General features: G+C 42.0%; 1 protein-coding gene across 6 annotated transcripts; it reads left to right on the forward strand.

The window, feature by feature from the left end:
• The first annotated feature begins 242 nt into the window (after positions 1-242).
• Positions 243-12987, forward strand: LOC309485759 (uncharacterized protein). Of its 6 annotated transcripts, XM_082152778.1 has the most exons (17): positions 243-2383; positions 2485-2680; positions 2815-2928; positions 3024-3074; positions 3161-3214; positions 3340-3441; positions 3553-3633; positions 3807-3890; positions 5821-5904; positions 6033-6116; positions 6256-6339; positions 6475-6558; positions 6694-6777; positions 6863-7035; positions 7968-8032; positions 8241-8341; positions 11767-12987. In XM_082152778.1, the coding sequence occupies exons 1-17, from the start codon at positions 2369-2371 to the stop codon at positions 11880-11882; spliced, it is 1572 nt and encodes a 523-aa protein (XP_082008904.1). In that variant the 5' UTR covers positions 243-2368; the 3' UTR covers positions 11883-12987. The 6 variants fall into 6 exon arrangements, with proteins under 6 accessions (XP_082008904.1, XP_082008903.1, XP_082008907.1 ...); XM_082152777.1 differs by having other exon boundaries at positions 243-2680; XM_082152781.1 differs by lacking the exon at positions 7968-8032 and having other exon boundaries at positions 243-2680.
• Positions 12988-18851: the final 5864 nt, after the last annotated feature.

The following is an 18851-nucleotide window of genomic DNA, read 5'->3' on the forward strand; positions in this document are numbered from 1 at the left end:
TGCATTTTCTCTACAGTACACACTCTAAAAAATATTCAGTGGCTTAGAAAATATCTCAGTAATAATTAACTTTATGAAATTAAGAAAATCTCTGAATATCATTTGTTTGAGTTGAACATATACATTTATCTAAAATGTAGTTATATCAAAAAATCACAAAGAAATTGTGTATTTGACTAACCAATTATTTATACAATTGATATATTTGTGAAATTTCTATCAAAATATTTGAGAATGGAGAATTAAACTTATCTCAAGAACTAGGCTACAAATATTACTTAATATTATTACAAGAAAGATATCCTTACAAAACGTTGGCAGTCCTTGAGAGAATCCAGGATTACACTATTTAAATTGAAGCAAGCATCATGATGTCTGCACATAAATGTACCTCCTATAATTAGCAAACACTATAAAACTTTGTTTATAATGTTTAAAAATCAAATCAATTTAAAAAATTTACAATGTCAACATATATTACTGTTGCAGATATGACATACTTAAGAAGTTGGAGAAAAAGAAAAGCAGAAGTAAATGCCATTGCTCAGTTGGATAGTGATGACAGCCTTGATATTCATTCGCTACCAAGTGATAGAAGTGATGGTGATGGACTTCAAGAAGTTGTAGAAGATAACGAATCTGATTATGGATACACAGAGCATGTAGAATCCTCGGACTCTGAGCCTGAAATCCTGAGTTTACACCCTGACAGTGATACACCAGATATTGCCTGTGATTTAAGGACTTGGTCAACAAGTAATTCAATCACTCAAACGTCATTGAATGAGCTACTAGGCATCCTTCGTAAACATGGGCACCAGCTGCCAAAGGATGCACGCACCCTCCTTTCAACCCCCAAAACCGTTGAATGTCTTTCTAGATGTAATGGGCAGTACATATATTATGGATTAGAACAAGGCATTAAACTAAAGATTGCACAGTGCCAATCCTTTTCACAAAACATTGAGTTGTGTGTAAACATTGATGGCGTACCACTTTTTAAATCAAACAGTGTTCAATTTTGGCCCATATTGGCACAGTTTCACAATTTTGATCCTTTCATTGTTGCACTTTTCTGTGGAACAGCAAAGCCAAGTCCTTTGGATGATTTTGTCAAAGACCTTTTGGAAGAGTTTCAGCATCTCAAAGCTGTTGGGATGGAGTATGAAGGTCAACTTTATGCTATCAGCCTTAAGGCCTTTATATGTGATGCACCAGCAAGATCATTTTTAAAGTGCATAAAAAACCACAATGGGTACTCCAGCTGTGAAAGGTGTTTGGCCAAAGGATCGTGGGAAGGTAGAGTGGTTTTTAACAGTCCTGAGACCTTTAGAGCAAGAACAGACGAGGAGTTCAGTCAAGTACTGTATGAAGATCACCAGACTATAAAAAGCCCACTTATTGATGCAGGCATACCTTGCGTGAGCTCTTTTGTGTTAGACTATATGCATTTGATTTGTTTAGGAGTAGTAAAACGTGTTCTAGTCTTTTTGTCTCGGGGTCCAAAATTGTGCCGGCTATCTGCAAGACAAAAAGATGAGATCTCAGAAAAACTAAACAAGCTGAATGGATCCATGCCAAGTGAGTTTGCAAGGCAGCCCAGGGGTTTGAGGGAACTAGATAGATGGAAAGCCACTGAATTTCGACAGTTTGTTTTATATACTGGACCAATTGTTCTTCGAAATGTAGTTTCACGTGAAGTGTATACTCACTTTTTGACATTGACAGTGGCTCTGTCAATCCTGCTGAGCTCTGATGAGAACACACGACGTTCATATATTGCATATGCCGAGGAGCTTCTAAAATACTTTGTTAAAGGGTGTGATGACCTTTATGGAAAAACATTTGCAGTCTACAATGTGCACTGCCTGTTGCATCTGCATGAAGATGCTTCTCACTTCAACTGTTCACTAAATGACATCTCATGTTTCCCATTCGAAAATCATCTGCAAGTAATTAAAAGATTGGTCAAAAATAGCCACAATCCAATCGCTCAAGTAACAAAGCGGATGACTGAGATCGAAAATGTTAAGAAAGGCATCAACAAGCCTCAAGAGACAAGGTCGTGTTTTTATATATCAACTAAAGATAAAGACTACTGCTTTATGCTTCACAATGAAAATTTTGCATTTGTGAAGGAAAAAAGGCAGGATGGAACTTTGGTATGTGATGTGCTGAGCCAAAAGGACACAAAAGACTTTTTTAAGAAGCCATGTGAGTCAAGGCTATTCAATATAGTCTATGTTCAAAGAAAACGGACAAAGACAAAGTTATTGCAAACCGAAGACCTTTACCGGAAGGTTGCTTGCCTCCCTTGTGAACAAGGGCATGTCCTTTTTCCTCTCCTCCATGGAATGGAGCACAGGAAATGAACACAAATAACGTATGTAATATTTACTATTATTCAAAATAGTAGTGCACTGTTAGCATCATGTAGAAAAGGAAATGTGTAGTTCTAAATTAAATAATCTAATTGTGTTTCAGGCAATGGTATACGCACGGGCTGTTTGGGTGGAGAATGGGAAGCAGATGGAAGGAGTTTTGCCATTGAACTGGATTGACACAGAGACCAAAGTGGTGCGATGGCCTCTAAAAAACGTGTCTGTGGCACATAAGCGCCTTTTACAACCACAAGAGGACTGGTTAAGCTTTGAATTTGTTAAAGTCAAAGTGACATCAGGTGAAACAAATATATATTTTGAATGTTATTTCTGGCTTTTTTTATTTTTTTATTTTTTTTTTAGTTAAAATACTATAATACTTGAATACGTATTACTATCGTTAGTAGTGTTTGTTTTCATTCCTGATTTTTAGTAAGCCGACAGGAGTGTGAAAAATATAATTACACCTCAGCTCAAACCGAAGAGGAGGACACAGTCTGTCAAAAGAGAATGAAGAAAAGAAGGAAATTTGAAGATTATGTTCAAGGTAATTTATTTGGTCCTATTTAAGGACATGCATTAAACAATGAGCGTATAATGTAAACAATCACATATCATAAATGACAAATATAATATTGGCAGGGTCAGATTTGTCTCCTGAGGAGGATGAGCCCTTGCCAGACAAGAAAAAGGGTGAGTACAGTTTAAGTTGTGTAAACTGTATTAGTATTCATCGTTATCTTACTGTGATTAATTTCATTGTGCATGTTCTTGCCTAGAGGATACAGTGTTGCTTCCGGTTCCTCCGCCAAAGATTAAGCTCTCACAAAAGGGTGAGTAAAATAGCTGGGCTAGTCCAGTGGTATAATTCAGTCATCAAACTTCAGGGAATGGTTGGCAATATGAGTTTTTCTGTCATTTAAGTTGCTGATGCTTCTGGTTTTGGAATTTCTTTTAGCAACCACAGGACAAAAAAAAACTATGCTGCTTGAGTTACCTGCACCCCCAGAACTGGCTAACACCACCGTTAGACAACCAGAGAGTCCTGCATATTCAGAAAGTAATTTCATGTTTTTATTTATTCTACTTGCTCACAATGCAAATTGAATATAAAGTATTTTTAAGTCTGGGTTCAAAACAAAGTATTTCACACTTCCTGTTCCTTTTTCAGTTTCTGGATGTTCTCGTCCAACGCCTCACCGTTCACCCACAAGGTCTGAATCATCAGAAGCATTTAGTCCAGAGTCAGCCAGTAAGTCAGTAAAATTTTTATTTAAATTGGCTAGTACATTGTTTTTTCATGTCCATGATCAGTTGCATTCTTCAAAGTTGTCAATTCTCCTACCTCACTTATTGACATTATTGCAGGAGCAAAAAAAATATTTCAATGAGCTTCAACGCTTTTTTTTTTTTGTTGTTGTTAAGGGTCTAGGCGTTCTCGCACACCTCAGCGTGGAGTTCGAAAGCCATCACAGTCCGGGAGCAGAAAAAGTCGAGCGTCCTCATCCAGTGAGTCTTTAAAAAGGATAGCTGTCTTTAAAAAAGATTTCAATAGCCGCGTTTCCACTGTCGGGCCAGGGCCGGGCCGTGCTAGTGCGTGCCAGGGCCAGTCGCGTTTCCACTGTCATTTCCGGGGCTTGATCGGGGCTTACTCTGGGCCAACGGCCAGGATTTCTGGCCCGTCGAATACCTTGGGCCAATGCGGGCTAGAGGAGTGGTTACCAACAGAGGCAGAGTTCACCTGAGTCGGGAGACGGCAGCGCCGGATGATTCTGTCAGCATTAAAGATTTTAAAATAATTTAACTCGCGTTCATGTTTGAATGCCTTCTGTTTGTGATACAAAAGACTATGCGCGCTAATCATTACCATAGTAAACATAGTAAACGCTTGAAGATACGCATAGTAAAAAAACATCGTGAGCGCTTGAAGAAATCAGACCAATCATAAAGGATCACAGTCATGTTTTTATTTTATCTGTCAGTAGCCTACGTCTCGTCTCTTTATACCGGACTATCATAAAATAAAGCAACTTTTTTTTCGGGAGCTTCCTCTGTTTCTCTGACTGAAAATATCTGAATGGAAGTCGAGAGAGTGCTAAAGCTCATCAGGTCGTATTTTTGTTGGCATATATTTGTAGAAATTATCATTCTTTCTAAATGTGATGTAATGTCCTGTAACTAGCCTACCATAAACAGAAACGGTACAGAAGAAGTAAGTGTGATAGACCTAACATTAGAGTGACTAATGTGCAATTTTGACATAAATTAATTCATTATGATCAATCTATCACTTTTTATTGTAAACCTGTGGTAAAACATAAATGCTTGGGTTTTAAATATTCAAGTAAACAACAAAAATGCCAGCAAACGGCTGCTTTTATCATGTTTGTTTTCAACGCTGTTTCCAGTGATTTCTGATTCGTTTTCTGATAAAACTTCCATCTGTTGGTGAAATGATGGGTTAGTGTGACGTTGTTCCAGAGAGGCGTGTTACGGGTGTGTTTTAGGGCCAATCCCAATTCACCCCTTGACCCTACCCCTCCGTTTTGCGTGTGCACGTGAAGGGGTAGGGCTGTCTCAATTCTCTTTTGGTTGGAGGGGTAGGGGTAAGGGGAAGGCCCAGATGGCCCTTGAAACGAAGATTTTTCGGGACCACACTTCAAACGAAGGGGTATGAGAAATGTACCTGCATACACCGGCTACAGAGGCAACATGACTGCCAATAATCATTTTCTTTGTCACATTAAATCTCGTGTTCATATTTACGGTCATGTTCTTCAAAGAAACGGGTTGCAAAAAAAATCATTAAAGTTCGCTTCAGCAAAAGTTTGAAGCGAAGTGGACGCGCGAATGAGGCGAATTCGCGTCCACCGCGCCGCACTAAACGCCTCATTCGTGCCGCAAGACCTCCAGACGCGCGTAAACGCATTGAAATCACTCGCGCCTGACGCGCTATTCACGTCCGGTGTGAACACACCATTAGGCGTTGAAGATATCTTCATCTCCGTTTCTTTCTGCAAACTTCACAAGAAAAATACAAAAAATAGCTGTAACTCACGCAAGACTACAGCTGACGACGGCATCTTGGAAGTTTGTGATAAACATTGGCGCGTCTCCTGTGACTTAGGCGCTAGCGACGATGTATAATGACATGTAATGGTGTAGTAGTGGTGTCCCATTTCTTAGGGGAATATTTTCACCCCTACACCTTGCCCCTCTGTTTCAAGGGGTAAGGGTTAGGGGTAGGCGAAGGGGTATAAAATAGAATTGGGATTGGGCCTTAGTGAAGCCCTGGCTCGCACTGGCCCGACAGTGGAAACGCAGGCCCGGTGCTATTAGCCCGGCACGGCCCGTTTAAAGCCCTGGCTCGCACTGGCCCGACAGTGGAAACGCGGCTAATGAGCTTCAATGCTGTTTTTTTATTTTATAATTTTTTTAGGATCTATGGGTTCTTGCACGCCTCAGCGTGGAGTTCGAAACCCATCACACTCCGAGAGCAGAAAAGGTCGGGCATCCTCATCCAGTGAGTCCATGACCAGTTGCAATCTTCATAGTTGTCAAATCTCCTACCTTATTTATTGACATCATTGCAGGAGCAGCTGTCTTTAAAAACAATTTCAATGAGCTTCAATGCTGTTTTTTATTTTTCAGGTTCTAGGCGTTCTCGCACGCCTCAGCGTGGAGTTCGAAACCCATCACACTCCGGGAGCAGAAAAGGTCGGCCATCCTCATCTAGTGAGTCCATGATCAGTTGCATTCTTCATAGTTGTCAATTCTCCTACCTCACTTATTGACATCATTGCAGGAGCAGCTGTCTTTAAAAACAATTTCAATGAGCTTCAATGCTGTTTTTTTATTTAATAATTTTTTTCAGGTTCTAGGCATTCTCGCACGCCTCAGCGTGGAGTTCGAAACCCATCACACTCCGGGAGCAGAAAAGGACGGGCATCCTCATCTAGTGAGTCCATGATCAGTTGCATTCTTCATAGTTGTCAATTCTCCTACCTCACTTACTGACATTATTGCAGGAGCAGCTGTCTTTAAAAAAGGATTTTAATGAGCTTCACCCTTTTTTCCTTTTCTTTTTTTTCAGGATCTAGGCGTTCTCGCACGCCTCAGCGTGGAGTTCGAAACCCATCACACTCCGGGAGCAGAAAAGGACGGGCATCCTCATCTAGTGAGTCCATGATCAGTTGCATTCTTCATAGTTGTCAATTCTCCTACCTCACTTACTGACATTATTGCAGGAGCAGCTGTCTTTAAAAAAGGATTTTAATGAGCTTCACCCTTTTTTCCTTTTCTTTTTTTTCAGGATCTAGGCGTTCTCGCACGCCTCAGCGTGGAGTTCGAAACCCATCACAGTCCGAGAGAGGCTTATTCCCCATGTCTCAAGCTAGTACGTCCATGGTCAATATTTATTGTATGATTCTTTAATAATCAAAGTAACAAAAATAAATGAATTAATATATTTTCTTCCACAGAATACCAGAAGTCAGTGCTTGGAAAGCTAGTTGAACTTCTTGATGAGATAAAAAGAGTCGGAAGGCACTATGAGCCGCTGAATTCTGCTGTCCATGTTGCTAGACTAGAAACCTTAGAAGATTTTGCTGAAGAAGAGGCACGTCTCAAGGACCGCAACCTCTGGAAACAAAGGGTATGATTTCTACAGAAATTGGACTAAACTGTGTCAATAAGACTAGACTAGAGGTCTGCGCGGGACTGTTTTTTAAGTCCCGCTCCCGCCCGCTCCCGCTGGGGTTATATCCCGCACCCACCCGTTCCCGCTATATATACACTATTTGTTCACCCGCTGTCTGCTTAGAATAATTTTCTTCCCGACCCGACCATCCCGCTTTAATATAGATCTCCCAGAATTTCACATGTACATTTTCACAGAGAAAATAAAAATGTAGTCTGCACAAACATTTTTTTATTATTATTTTATTCGCCTTGTCAATATACAAAATTTAACATTTTGCTGCAGACAGTAGGGGAAAAAATATCGCAGCGAAAAAAAAGAAAGAAGTGTAGGCTATTATTTTTATTCGTATTATCAAAATTCGTAACATTTTGCTGTTAAGCAAATGCAATCAATGCATGACAGAAAGAACCGTTACTGGTCCGTGCGTGCAGCGCGTGCATAACGGTCCTGAGTAGCCTACAGGGCAGACCCTGTTGGTCGATAAGATTAAGATTAGGTAAAGCGAAGATATGCTGTTCTGAAAGAACGTCGGCGTCGGGAACGTGATATTGAATGACCGACCGCTCCCGTTCAAATTACACCAGAGTTACCGACCGCTACCGTTTTTTAGTCGGAAATTTAATCCCGCGGCGCAAAATATCTGGTCGGATCCCGCGGGACAGCCGCGGGAATGCAGACCTCTAGACTAGACCTCCAAGTGTCCAAAACGTCTAAATTATCGCAGCATCTGTTAACATGCACACAGCTTTATAGAATGTGTTATTGTATGGATGAGTCAACATGACTAGTTCCGATTTAAGCCCAATCTGGCAACAATCAGTATATTTCCAACACCATTGGTTTATTCATAATGTATTGAGTGGCTTTTCATGTATCATGTACAGGTGTCCCAGCTCTCAAAGGTGGGAGGGAGGAATAACAAAGACTGCGTCCATAAAGTAATGGACAGGTATTAAACAACTGTCACATGATCAGAATATAGAATGTAATTATGCAGTTAAATTTTTACTAATTTCCTTCTATTTGCCCTCCTCTTAGCACATAGAAAAGCAAAAATGCAGAAAGAGATGATTCATTAGGAATAATGAAAGCATAAAGGAATATTTGTAGAATGTAGGTGTTGACCTCACTATATGATTTTCTGCATGTTTTCTCAGGCTTTTCACCAACAGCCTAATGGCTGCTTTCAACATGAAGGGGCGGGGTCGCAGTGAGAAAAAAGCCTTCCAGGATACCGTTTTTTACTCTGTTGTAAAAGGTAACTGCATTTTTCATGTTTATACATGTGCTTCTCAAATTAGAATAGTGGAAAAGTCAATTCATTTTAGCAATTCAACTTAAAGGTCCAAAATGTAAATTTCTTCGCCGCTAGGGCTTGCTAACCTCTTACAATAACAAAGGTGCAAATTTGATGTCGCAAAATTTGCTAAGAATTATGGAGCTTGTCGTCAACTGTAACCGATAAATCTAATGATTAAGGGTATCACGATTTCGATTTTAAATTGAAATCGATCGAAATTAATGCTCAATCTCGATCATCGAATCAAAAAATGGAATCGTCGATGCTGCCACGCCCCATATGTCAAGTCAGCTCGGCTTGCCTGTAATAGTTAAAACTCCTTTTTTCGAGAATATTGAAGCCTTTATTTTAAAATGCATTGCAGCTGCATAGCGAGAGCATCATAGCTCGTCTGAGCGAGCTGGCTCAGCTGTGCTGCGACAACTGCACAAACCTATGGCGAGTTAGCAGTGGTGTGCGGTCCAATGGGAGCGCTTGGCGCCCTGCCAACCTCGAGCGTGCCAATTTGGAAGCGGCTGAAGTAAACATTCAGAGAAAACTCGCCATAGGACTTTAGGTTTAAATCGACTGAAGCGAACCTGAAGTACCTGATATGAGCGAAATAGCACGGCAAGGCAATGCAGTACTCGTTCCCTTATCTCTAAGGGAACCGAGGTTATGCGAGGAACCAAGCGTTCCCTTACGAGAACGTTCTCTCGTACTGCGTTGCAAACGCTGTGGAAACCCAATTTAAAACGCCGTGCTATAGACCCTTTTACTGTTTGTACACAATGATGACGTATGCGTGCGCATATTGGCAACGGAAGTATGGCGAGAATCAGCAGCGTGTCAAGCTACGCGAGCGGATTAAACAACAGACGTGAGCATTTTTTATTATGTCCTCGCTCCAATCAACACGTTTAATCGCCTGCAGCCACTCTTCTGAAACGGCCGTGATCCTGTCGGAATCCTATAAATCTTAAGCCCCTTGGTGGAATATCGATTAGTGCAACCGTAAACGCAACAACCAGACATTTTGATGCTGGGAAACCGTTTTGATCAACTTTCGGAGGTGCTAACACGTTAGAGCCAGTGGGGAAAAACACCACTTCCGTTGCCAAAATGCGCACGCAACTATTTGATCACGTGGGCTGTAAAAGGGTCTAGTCAAGTCAAGTCATCTTCATTTATATAGCGCTTTTAACAATGTAGATTGTCTCAAAGCAGCTTTACAGAGATAAATGCATAATTTAACGTAAGATTGTTTTGGCTTTATAGCGGTTCTTTAATAAAGTTATTTTCCAGCTAAAGTTGGTTTTGATTGATTCGCTTCCGTCGCAATGATCATTAGTTATTAAATTAGGGGCCGCCAAGACGACACCATTCCCTCTACACAGACTTTAAACGCGATCCTGTGAGAAACGCTGATGGCATTCAGATATTTTCCAGCTAAAGTTGGTTTTGATTGATTCACTTCCGTCGCAACGATCATTTGTTATTAAATTAGGGGCCGCCAAGACGACACCATTCCCTCTACACAGACTTTAAACGCGAACATGTGAGAAACACTGATGGCGTTCAGATGCTAATTAAGAACGGGTTCAATAGTTATGTGCGTTTGAATATATGTGTGCAGCTTTGGAATTCCCTGAGCAGTTACAGTCTATTCGCCTGTAACTGCTCTGAGGAGTCCTGGGAGCCCCAGGACTGTAATAGGTTATATTGTTTAAGTTTCCAATTGACTTAAGATATAAGTTATTGTAACATTATGTTGTTAATAAACGTTTTAAATTTGACAATGTAGTGTGTGGTACATTGCGAACAAAGGTCAGATATTATTATATTGCATAAAAGTAAAAAAATGGCATAGCTTGTGCTTTCATTTTTTTTTATCGAGAATCGAATCGAGTCAAACCGTGAGTTTAGATTCGAAAATGTAATCGAATCGAGGATTTGGAGAATCATGACACCCTTACTAATGATGTTTATGGATGAGTGAATACATGGATGTTTTTATCATGACTGATATGAAGCAGGTCGTGAGTGCTAAGAGACACACGCGACGCAAGTCCCGCGAATATAAAGGAATATTGACAATTCTACCGAAATACACGGAAGTGTTGAATTACTACTCACAGGTCAGTTTATTAGACGAATGAAACTTGCAGCGCTGTTTCACTTGCTCAAACTAAACTAGTGTATTGTTAGTTATGTTATTCTATGTGTAGTTTGTCTGTATGAGATAGCAGTAATTTCAACATCAGAATACAGATCATATTCTAACATTTAATCATGTAAACTATATAACATTGATTAGTTTTACGTACATTTTCTTACTGGTGTAATAAAGTACATAAGAGCAACATCAATTGGAAGTTAGTCTCGGACATAGAGCTCTCGACATCTCGAAAACACCGCGCTGATGTTGTTCTCCTTTTTTTATTTTAAAGTCTGCTTGCCATGGTCCATAATGTTTGAACAAAACAACAAGCGTGCAGATAGACATTTCGAACTACACAGTTGTCCATGTCTGTTGCCTTGGTTACAATCAGAGGGCTCTGGTTACCATACAGCGGAAACCAGGGAGAACCGGATATTACGTCAGTGACAGGCGACAAGTGAAAAAAAATTCCGGGACGGACAATTATTTAAAATTAAAATTTCTCTGAAATTAAAAATCTTTGGGGACTTTTGGGATATTGTAAGCACACAACTGAAGGAAATATATAACACTGTTCAAGTGATTTGGGAATATTTTATTACAAAATTCCTACATATTGGACCTTTAACAGGTGAAAGTAATTTATTATATAGACTCATTACATGCAAAGTGAGAGATTTCAAGGTTTTATTTTTGTTATAATTTTGAAATCGTGCTTATTTTCTAAATAAATTATTTCCAGTTTAATTTTCTAATTTCCCATGGGCCCCCCCTCACTGGTTCTCTTGGTCCCCCCATTTATTAAATCCTGTAATCGCCCCTGCTGAGTACATATGCATGATTATACTTTTCAGAGGGCCAACATTTCTGTATTAACAATCTTTTTTTTTTTTTATGTAATATTACATTTTTCTGAGATTTTGAAATTGGGGGTTTCATAAGCTGTAAGCCAATAATCATCAAAATTATAAAGGATTGAAATATCTCACTTTGCATGTAATGAGTCTATATAATATATTAGTTTCACCTGTTAAGTTGAATTCCTGACATTGACTTTTTCATGACATTCTAATTTGAGAAGCAACTGTATATATCTAATTTAGCTTACCAATTGTATTTTTTTTGGGAAGGTATGCAAATCCATGCAATTGTTAATTGATAAAATGTAAATACAATGTGTAGTAGGGGCCTTAATGATGTAAGACGTTTATTCATGTACCATCTAATATATTTTCTTTTGCAGCCGCAGTAATGAAGTGGAGTAAAACTGCCACAGAAGTGGAAATCAGGGCTGCCATGGCTGAGACACTTAAACATGCTCCAGGGAGAGCTGGAGGTGGAGGTCGCAATAAAGTTTGACATTTAATGTACATTTTCTTTCTTAGAGTTGTTTTGACTCTTGGAAAGTGAACTGTGTTGGTTACTGGACCAACGTTTATTGCACTGACTCTTGTGAAATCTGTGTTGGTTACTGGACCGATATGCACTCTGAAATCTGTGTTGGTTACTGGACCGATATGCACTCTGAAATCTGTGTTGGTTACTGGACCGATATGCACTCTGAAATCTGTGTTGGTTACTGGAACAACCTATGTGTATTGCACTTTGAAATCTGTGTTGGTTACTGGACCGATAATGCACTCTGAAATCTGTGTTGGTTACTGGAACAACCTATGTGTATTGCACTTTGAAATCTGTGTTGGTTACTGGACCGATATGCACTTTGAAATCTGTGTTGGTTACTGGACCGATATGCACTTTGAAATCTGTGTTGGTTACTGGACCGATATGCACTCTGAAATCTGTGTTGGTTACTGGAACAACCTATGTGTATTGCACTTTGAAATCTGTGTTGGTTACTGGACCGATAATGCACTCTGAAATCTGTGTTGGTTACTGGAACAACCTATGTGTATTGCACTTTGAAATCTGTGTTGGTTACTGGACCGATATGCACTTTGAAATCTGTGTTGGTTACTGGACCGATATGCACTCTGAAATCTGTGTTGGTTACTGGAACAACCTATGTGTATTGCACTCTGAAATCTGTGTTGGTTACTGGACCGACCTATGTGTAATTTGCACTCTGAAATCTGTGTTGGTTACTGGACCAATGTTATTGCAGACTCTAATGTGAAATCTGTTGGTTACTTGACTGTTTGCACTATTTAAAATGTGCTGTTTAATTAAAGTTATTATAACCCTTTAAAGCTTTGTTTCATTCATATGTTATGGCATGTTAATGTGGACCTGTTTTCAACGTTGAAAAGTTGGACAAATTTGACGTCTTTTCAATTTTCATTTTCAACCATCAGTGGACCGAAATTAGACGTTGAAGATCGACCTGTTTTCAACGTTGAAAATTCGGACAAATTTGACGTCTTTTCAATTTTCATTTTCAACCTTCTGTGGACCGTAATTAGACGTTGAAGATTTACGTCTATTCAACGTCTAATAGACGACTTTTTGCTAGCTGGGTGATTATTCTGAATTTAAACTTTGTTTGAAACATGGGGGAAACTGCAAGTACACAAGTCAAAATATAATGTCTCGGTTACTAATGTAACCCTCCTTTGTTCCCTAAAGGAGGGAACGGGAGACAATGTAATTGGGATCGCCTTGAGAGACCAATCTACTTAGAGAGTATTAAAACGAGCCAATGCACATTGGCATGCTATAATTGCATCAGCTGCTCTGCTTGCACCGCAATAACGAGCAGCAGGTGCGTCACATTTTGTTTTACGCTGAGGAGCCGAGACGTGTTTGGCCATACAGCGATGGTCAGGAACCGTGGCGACGGGACGTTACGTCTCCCGTTCCTTCCTTCAGGGAACGAGGGTTACGTTAGTAACTGAGTCGGTCCCTTTCCGTCGCTCACGTTCAACGTAACGTCGACGTGACGACGTAATTGGGATCACATGGAAAGACTGTCAGATCCCCAACTTGCTGGGGCGGAAGGCCTGCGTAGAGGAGTTTGAACTGCCGTTCCGTTATACCCCACACAGTGGAACTCTTGGATAACGCTGGGAAAGCAAGCCTTTTCAGGGGAGAGGGACGCTGCGGAAGCCACATCCTGTCCGAAGGGGGGTACCATGTGGAGAATACACATATGAACTGGCCGAAGGGGCAGGGCAACATATGGAATGTCACTGGGGTAGCTCCAGCCTGAGAAGGGGGAGGCAGCACTGGACAATGATGGCAGAGTGGACTCTGCCAAGGGAAAGACACAGGCTCACCGCAGGGAGCTGGTCGTGGAAGAAAATGCATATGGGATCGCCGCAGGGATCACTACATATGGAACCCAGTCTAGCACAAGTTACACAAGCATATGAGCACTAGGCCTGGCGTTGGATGCTCCGCAACGTCCGACTGCCAAAGGGGTGCGGAGGAACTCACAGGGTTTGCCTGAGTGAGGAACTCGACTGGAGCAAAAAGCGTATGTATCCGTTCCAGTGGAAGGGAGTGGCGCAGCAAGCCGACACTAGAGCGGGAACTTCGGTGTTACCGGCTGGTTGAAGCGAGCACACAGGAAGAAACCATCTCAACACATAGGCTATAACACCTTGCGAACGTGTTAGGTGTCGCCCAGCCCGCAGCTCTAAAGATGTCTGTCAGCGAGGTGCCCGCTGTCAGGTTTCACTTCAACGCATAGAGGCACCTCGTAGAGGGAGCTTTAGCGGAAGTGATGGTGTCAACTACCGCTTGGGGTAGGTCACCTAGAACCTCCGCGTCCCATCCAGGGACCAGACATGGAGTTTCAAAAGGTCCGGACGCGAGTGCCATAGGGTGCCACGTCTCTGAGAGAGCAGGTCCTCTCTCAGAGGAATGGGCCAGGGAGGAGTTGTCACGAGGAGCACTAGTTCCAGGAACCAGGTCCAGTTGGGCCAATACGGCGTAACAAGCAAGACCTGCTCCTCGTCCTTCCTGACTTTGCACAAGGTCTGTGCAAGAAGGCTCAATGGGGGAAACGCATACTTGCGTAGGCCCCGGGGCCAGCTGTGTGCCAGAGCATCCGTGCCGAGGGTCCCGTCGGTCAGGGAATAGAATAACTGGCAGTGAGACGTGTCCGGGGCGGCAAACAGATCTACCTGTGTGGTCCCGAAGCGCCTGAAAATCAGCTGGACCACCTGGGGATGGAGTCGGCATTCTCCCGGCAGCACCAGGGTTGAGCAGGCCCGGAATGTAAACGGCACGAAGCGACCTCAGATGCTTCTGACTCCAGAGGAGGAGACGGCGGGTGAGTTGTGACATGCAGCGGGAGCATAGACCACCTTGGCGGTTGATATACGCAACAGTCGCAGTGCTGTCCGTACGGACCAGTAAATGCTTGCCTAGTAGCTGCGTTTTGAAGCGGCTCAGTGCAAGATGTTCTGCTAATAACTCGAGGCAGTTGATGTTCCAATGCAGTTGAGGCCCAGTTGAAGCTGCATGCCCGTTGTATGTTTCCCCCCAGCCGGTGGCAGAGGCATCCATGGAGACCACAGAATAGACCACTTGTTCTAGGGGAACACCTGCCTGCAGGAACGAAGGGTCTGACCACAAGCTGAGAGGTTGGTGATAGTGCGGGGTCACTTGGACCCGGCACAAGCTACTCTGCCACGCCCATCTCTGGGCTCGATCATAGAGCCAGTTTTGGTGCGGCCTCATATGAAGCAATCCGAGTGGCGTTACCGCGGCTGCAGATGCCATATCCCCCAGGAGCCTCTGAAACAATTTCAGTGGTGCTGCTGTCCTGCGTCTGAGCGAGCTCACGCAGTTGAACATTGTCTGGACACGGGCCTCTGTGAGGCACGCTGTCATGTTGATCGAGTCCAACTCCATATCGAGAAAAAACGTCGGGCTAACTGAATCGCATAGCCGAGTCTGATGGTACGAATGAGCCAGCGAGACGGGCTGGGAAGTGCTAGCCAGGCTCCCAGACACCGTACAAACAGACGCACCCGAGGTGGGGCAGCATGCCGGAATGCAATGTGCCGACGTGGTCATGCTTTCAGAGAGAACATAAGCCACCCACGAGCACAGTTTTGTTCTCAACCGTGTATGTTCTTTTAGGAAAAACTGCTCTCTCTGGTGCTGAAGCACCCAGGGATGACCGTGGCTACACAAACAGGACGATAGTGCAAGCCTGATGTGAGCACTCACATTCTCATTGAAGGCGCAACACTCTGAGCTTTGAAAACAGCTGTTTTGCTCGCTGTGAAATCGCGACCAGCGCTGTCTGCGCTGTGACACCAACACCAGCTTGAAGAGGCGCTCTCCTGAAGAAGCAGACTCATTTTCTTCTTAGAACCGCTCGGCTCCGAAGCAAAAGACAATATGCGATGCACCTGCTGCTCGTTATATGCTTGCGCTGCAAGCAAAGCAGCTGATGCAATTATCGCATGCCAATGTTCATCGGCTCGTTTTAATACTCTCGAAGTAGATTGGTCTCTCAAGGCGATCCCAATTACGTCGTCACGTCGATGTTACGTTGAACGTGAGTGACTGAAAGGGAACATTGTTTTAGTGTATTTTAATTGTGCCATTAAAAGAGTTATTAAAGTGCTTTAACTTTTGACTGTACTAAGGGCGCTTTCACACTAGCACTTTTGGTGCGCACTTGGGTTCGAATGACGTCAGAGTTCGGTTTGTTTGGATGATGTGAACGCTGTCTTCCAAACTCGGGTGTGCACCCGCGAACCGTACTCGAGTCCGCTTAAAAAGGGTGGTCTGGGGTACGGTTCATGTGAACTCCAGTATGGTTCGCTGCTGATATGAACGCAATCGTACCAAATCGTGGAAGTGAACCGCTATTGATGACGTATAATGTCGTGTGTGTGTATGTGTGTGTATACACTTACCTTGGCGAAAAGCGGGATTGACACACTGCAAGCAGAGAGATGATTCATAGTTCACATACTTGTTTCTCTGAAAACAATGCTACAGCCAGTTATTCTACTTTGAATTGTGTGACCCTGGACAAGGGTAATTTTTTTTAAATGAGATGTATACATAATCTGAAATCTAAACATTGAGAAAATGGCCTTTAAAGTTGTCCATTTATGTTTGCGATTTTGCTGCATAATCCTGCATTCACTCACAAAAATAATTGTTTCATATGTTTACGGTTGGAAATTTACAAAATATCTTCATGGAACATGATCTTTACTTAATTTCCTAATGATTTTTGGCATAAAAGAAAAATCGATCATTTTGACCCATACAATGTATTGTTGGCCATTGCCACAAATATACCTGTGCCACTTATGACTGGTTTTGTGGTCCAGGGTCACATATGTGTTCCGTGTCGGAATGTCCGTTTTTGTTTTGGTCTGTGTGATCCCGCCTGCTGCCAATTTACCCAATAGTATTTCGACACCTCAGGTTGCCAGCTGGCAGAAAACACAGTGTATTGCAGCCAGCAAACAAACTAGGTCAGAGATCGCAGATTCTACCTGACCTAAGCCTCGGCATCCATCTAAAAAGTTCTATGTCCAGAGGTATATTAAAATGCGGATAAATCAACTCATCAACTTACAGTGTAAGTGCTTGTTGCCTTCCGTTGTCCATTAAGCTCGTTCACAGGGCGGTGCACAGACCTTTTGATGGGCATGTGCTGAAACTGAAAAAGGTTGTTTGTTTTTTTACGGTTCAAAACGCCTCAGACAGTGCGCAAATATTGAGTTCACTTTCAAGTCTTGTGCTGGAATGGACAAATTCACACAAAAATTGTCAACATGTCTGTCTTGATGAGTATCCTTTTGCAGACATAGTCTGTTATGCCTTAAGTGAACTTATACGGTTGAGAAAGACAACGCATGTGTGCAGTAACAACTGAATCTGTGCATTATGTCTTAAAGTGACAGCAGGAATATTAGGCTCACACTCACACACAAATCTTTTTTTGCGCGAGTTCTCTTTCGCATCCCTTGAATGTTTAAATTCAAGAACCTGCTAGCCCTCTCTCTCCGGTCCCACATGTCTCCGAACTCAAATAAAATATGAGCCTTAATAGACATAGTGTTTCTTGCGTAAAGAAAATGCTGTACTTATTTAAACAAGATTTCTGTCAGGACCACTACCGTCAAGTACGATTGACAATTAGCATACAGTTTGGATTGGTTGTATGGTTCCGTTCTGGGCGAGAACTCCCTGCGTATCCATGCAGCCTAGCATGGATAAGAGCAGGGAGAGCACAGCAGCAATAACCCCCCTTGGGGTAAACAGAACAGAACCAACATGAATGTTTGCAAATATATTTAATTCAAGATTTTAAGTACAACATAATTCGAGAATTTATTCTGATTCAAAGGGAATCAGAATGCCAAATCCTGACTGGGCGAGAGGAGGAGCTGGGGATGGAGGAGGGTAATTAGCTCCTGAGAAACGCGATAGCTGCTGATAATACTGAAGAAGCTTATATATGTATACCGTGATAGGCGTCGTATTCCTATAGGTAGATGTGGATCAGCTGAGAGTCAGCTGATGCGAGCTTGACTAACGTGACCTGCCAGAACTAACGCTACGCTTGATTTTTATTTTCTCTTGGTCACCCTTTACGTCTGTCTGTTTTACAAATATTTAGACAATGAAAATAGCTTGTGACTAAATCTTGAAATAGCTTGTGACTAAATCTTGTTAGATCCTCAAACTGTTAGTAATCCTCATAACAAATTTGTTCAACTGCTCTCAGTCTGCTGCGGAACTTCAGTTTTAGTCAAGATAGAGGGGTGGAGTTATGAGGATTACTGACAGTTTGAGAATCCAACAAGATTTAGTCACGAGCTATTTTTAATAACTTTCATTGGCTAAATATTTGTAAAACAGACAGACAGACGTAAAGGTTGACCAATAGCATTGATTTATAAAAAAAATTATAAAAAAAAACACAACCAAAAAAAGGGCACTTCGGAGTGTAAGGCAAAAAGGGCATGTGCTCTGCACAGGTTGAGCCCTACCTGTGCACATGCCTGCTCGTTCATGTTGCGTGTTCTCAAACCTCAAAAAGGCAACCTGCGTCAGCATTGTGTCTGATGAGCTGGGGGTGGGAGAAACAACCCTCTCCAATATTTCGAATTTGGACTGCAGTAGGCTACCCAATTCAACCGCTAGATGTCTATATTACATATAGGTAGCCTACTGCACCTTTAAAGGGATACTCCACCGAAAAATGAAAATTCTGTCATCATATACTCACCCTCATGTTGTTTCAAACCTGTATGAATTTCTTTCTTTTGCTGAACAGAAAGGAAGATATCTAGAAGAATGTCAGTAACCAGACAGTTTTAGATACCATTGACTTCCATAGTAGGAAAAAAATATACTATGGAAGTCAATGGTATCAAAAAC

The sequence above is a fragment of the Leuciscus leuciscus genome (assembly GCF_965113295.1).
Source record: "Leuciscus leuciscus genome assembly, chromosome: 21".
Classification (NCBI taxonomy): Eukaryota; Metazoa; Chordata; class Actinopteri; order Cypriniformes; family Leuciscidae; genus Leuciscus; species Leuciscus leuciscus.

Bases quoted from the DNA above. Each gene is read 5' to 3' on its own strand.
- LOC309485759 (XM_082152777.1), top strand. From the start codon at position 2,446: ATGTGTAGTTCTAAATTAAATAATCTAATTGTGTTTCAGGCAATGGTA. The intron at 3,215-3,339 runs GTGAGTAAAATA...AATTTCTTTTAG, and splicing joins GATTAAGCTCTCACAAAAGG to CAACCACAGGACAAAAAAAA. The intron at 8,342-11,766 runs GTAACTGCATTT...TTTCTTTTGCAG, and splicing joins TTTTTACTCTGTTGTAAAAG to CCGCAGTAATGAAGTGGAGT.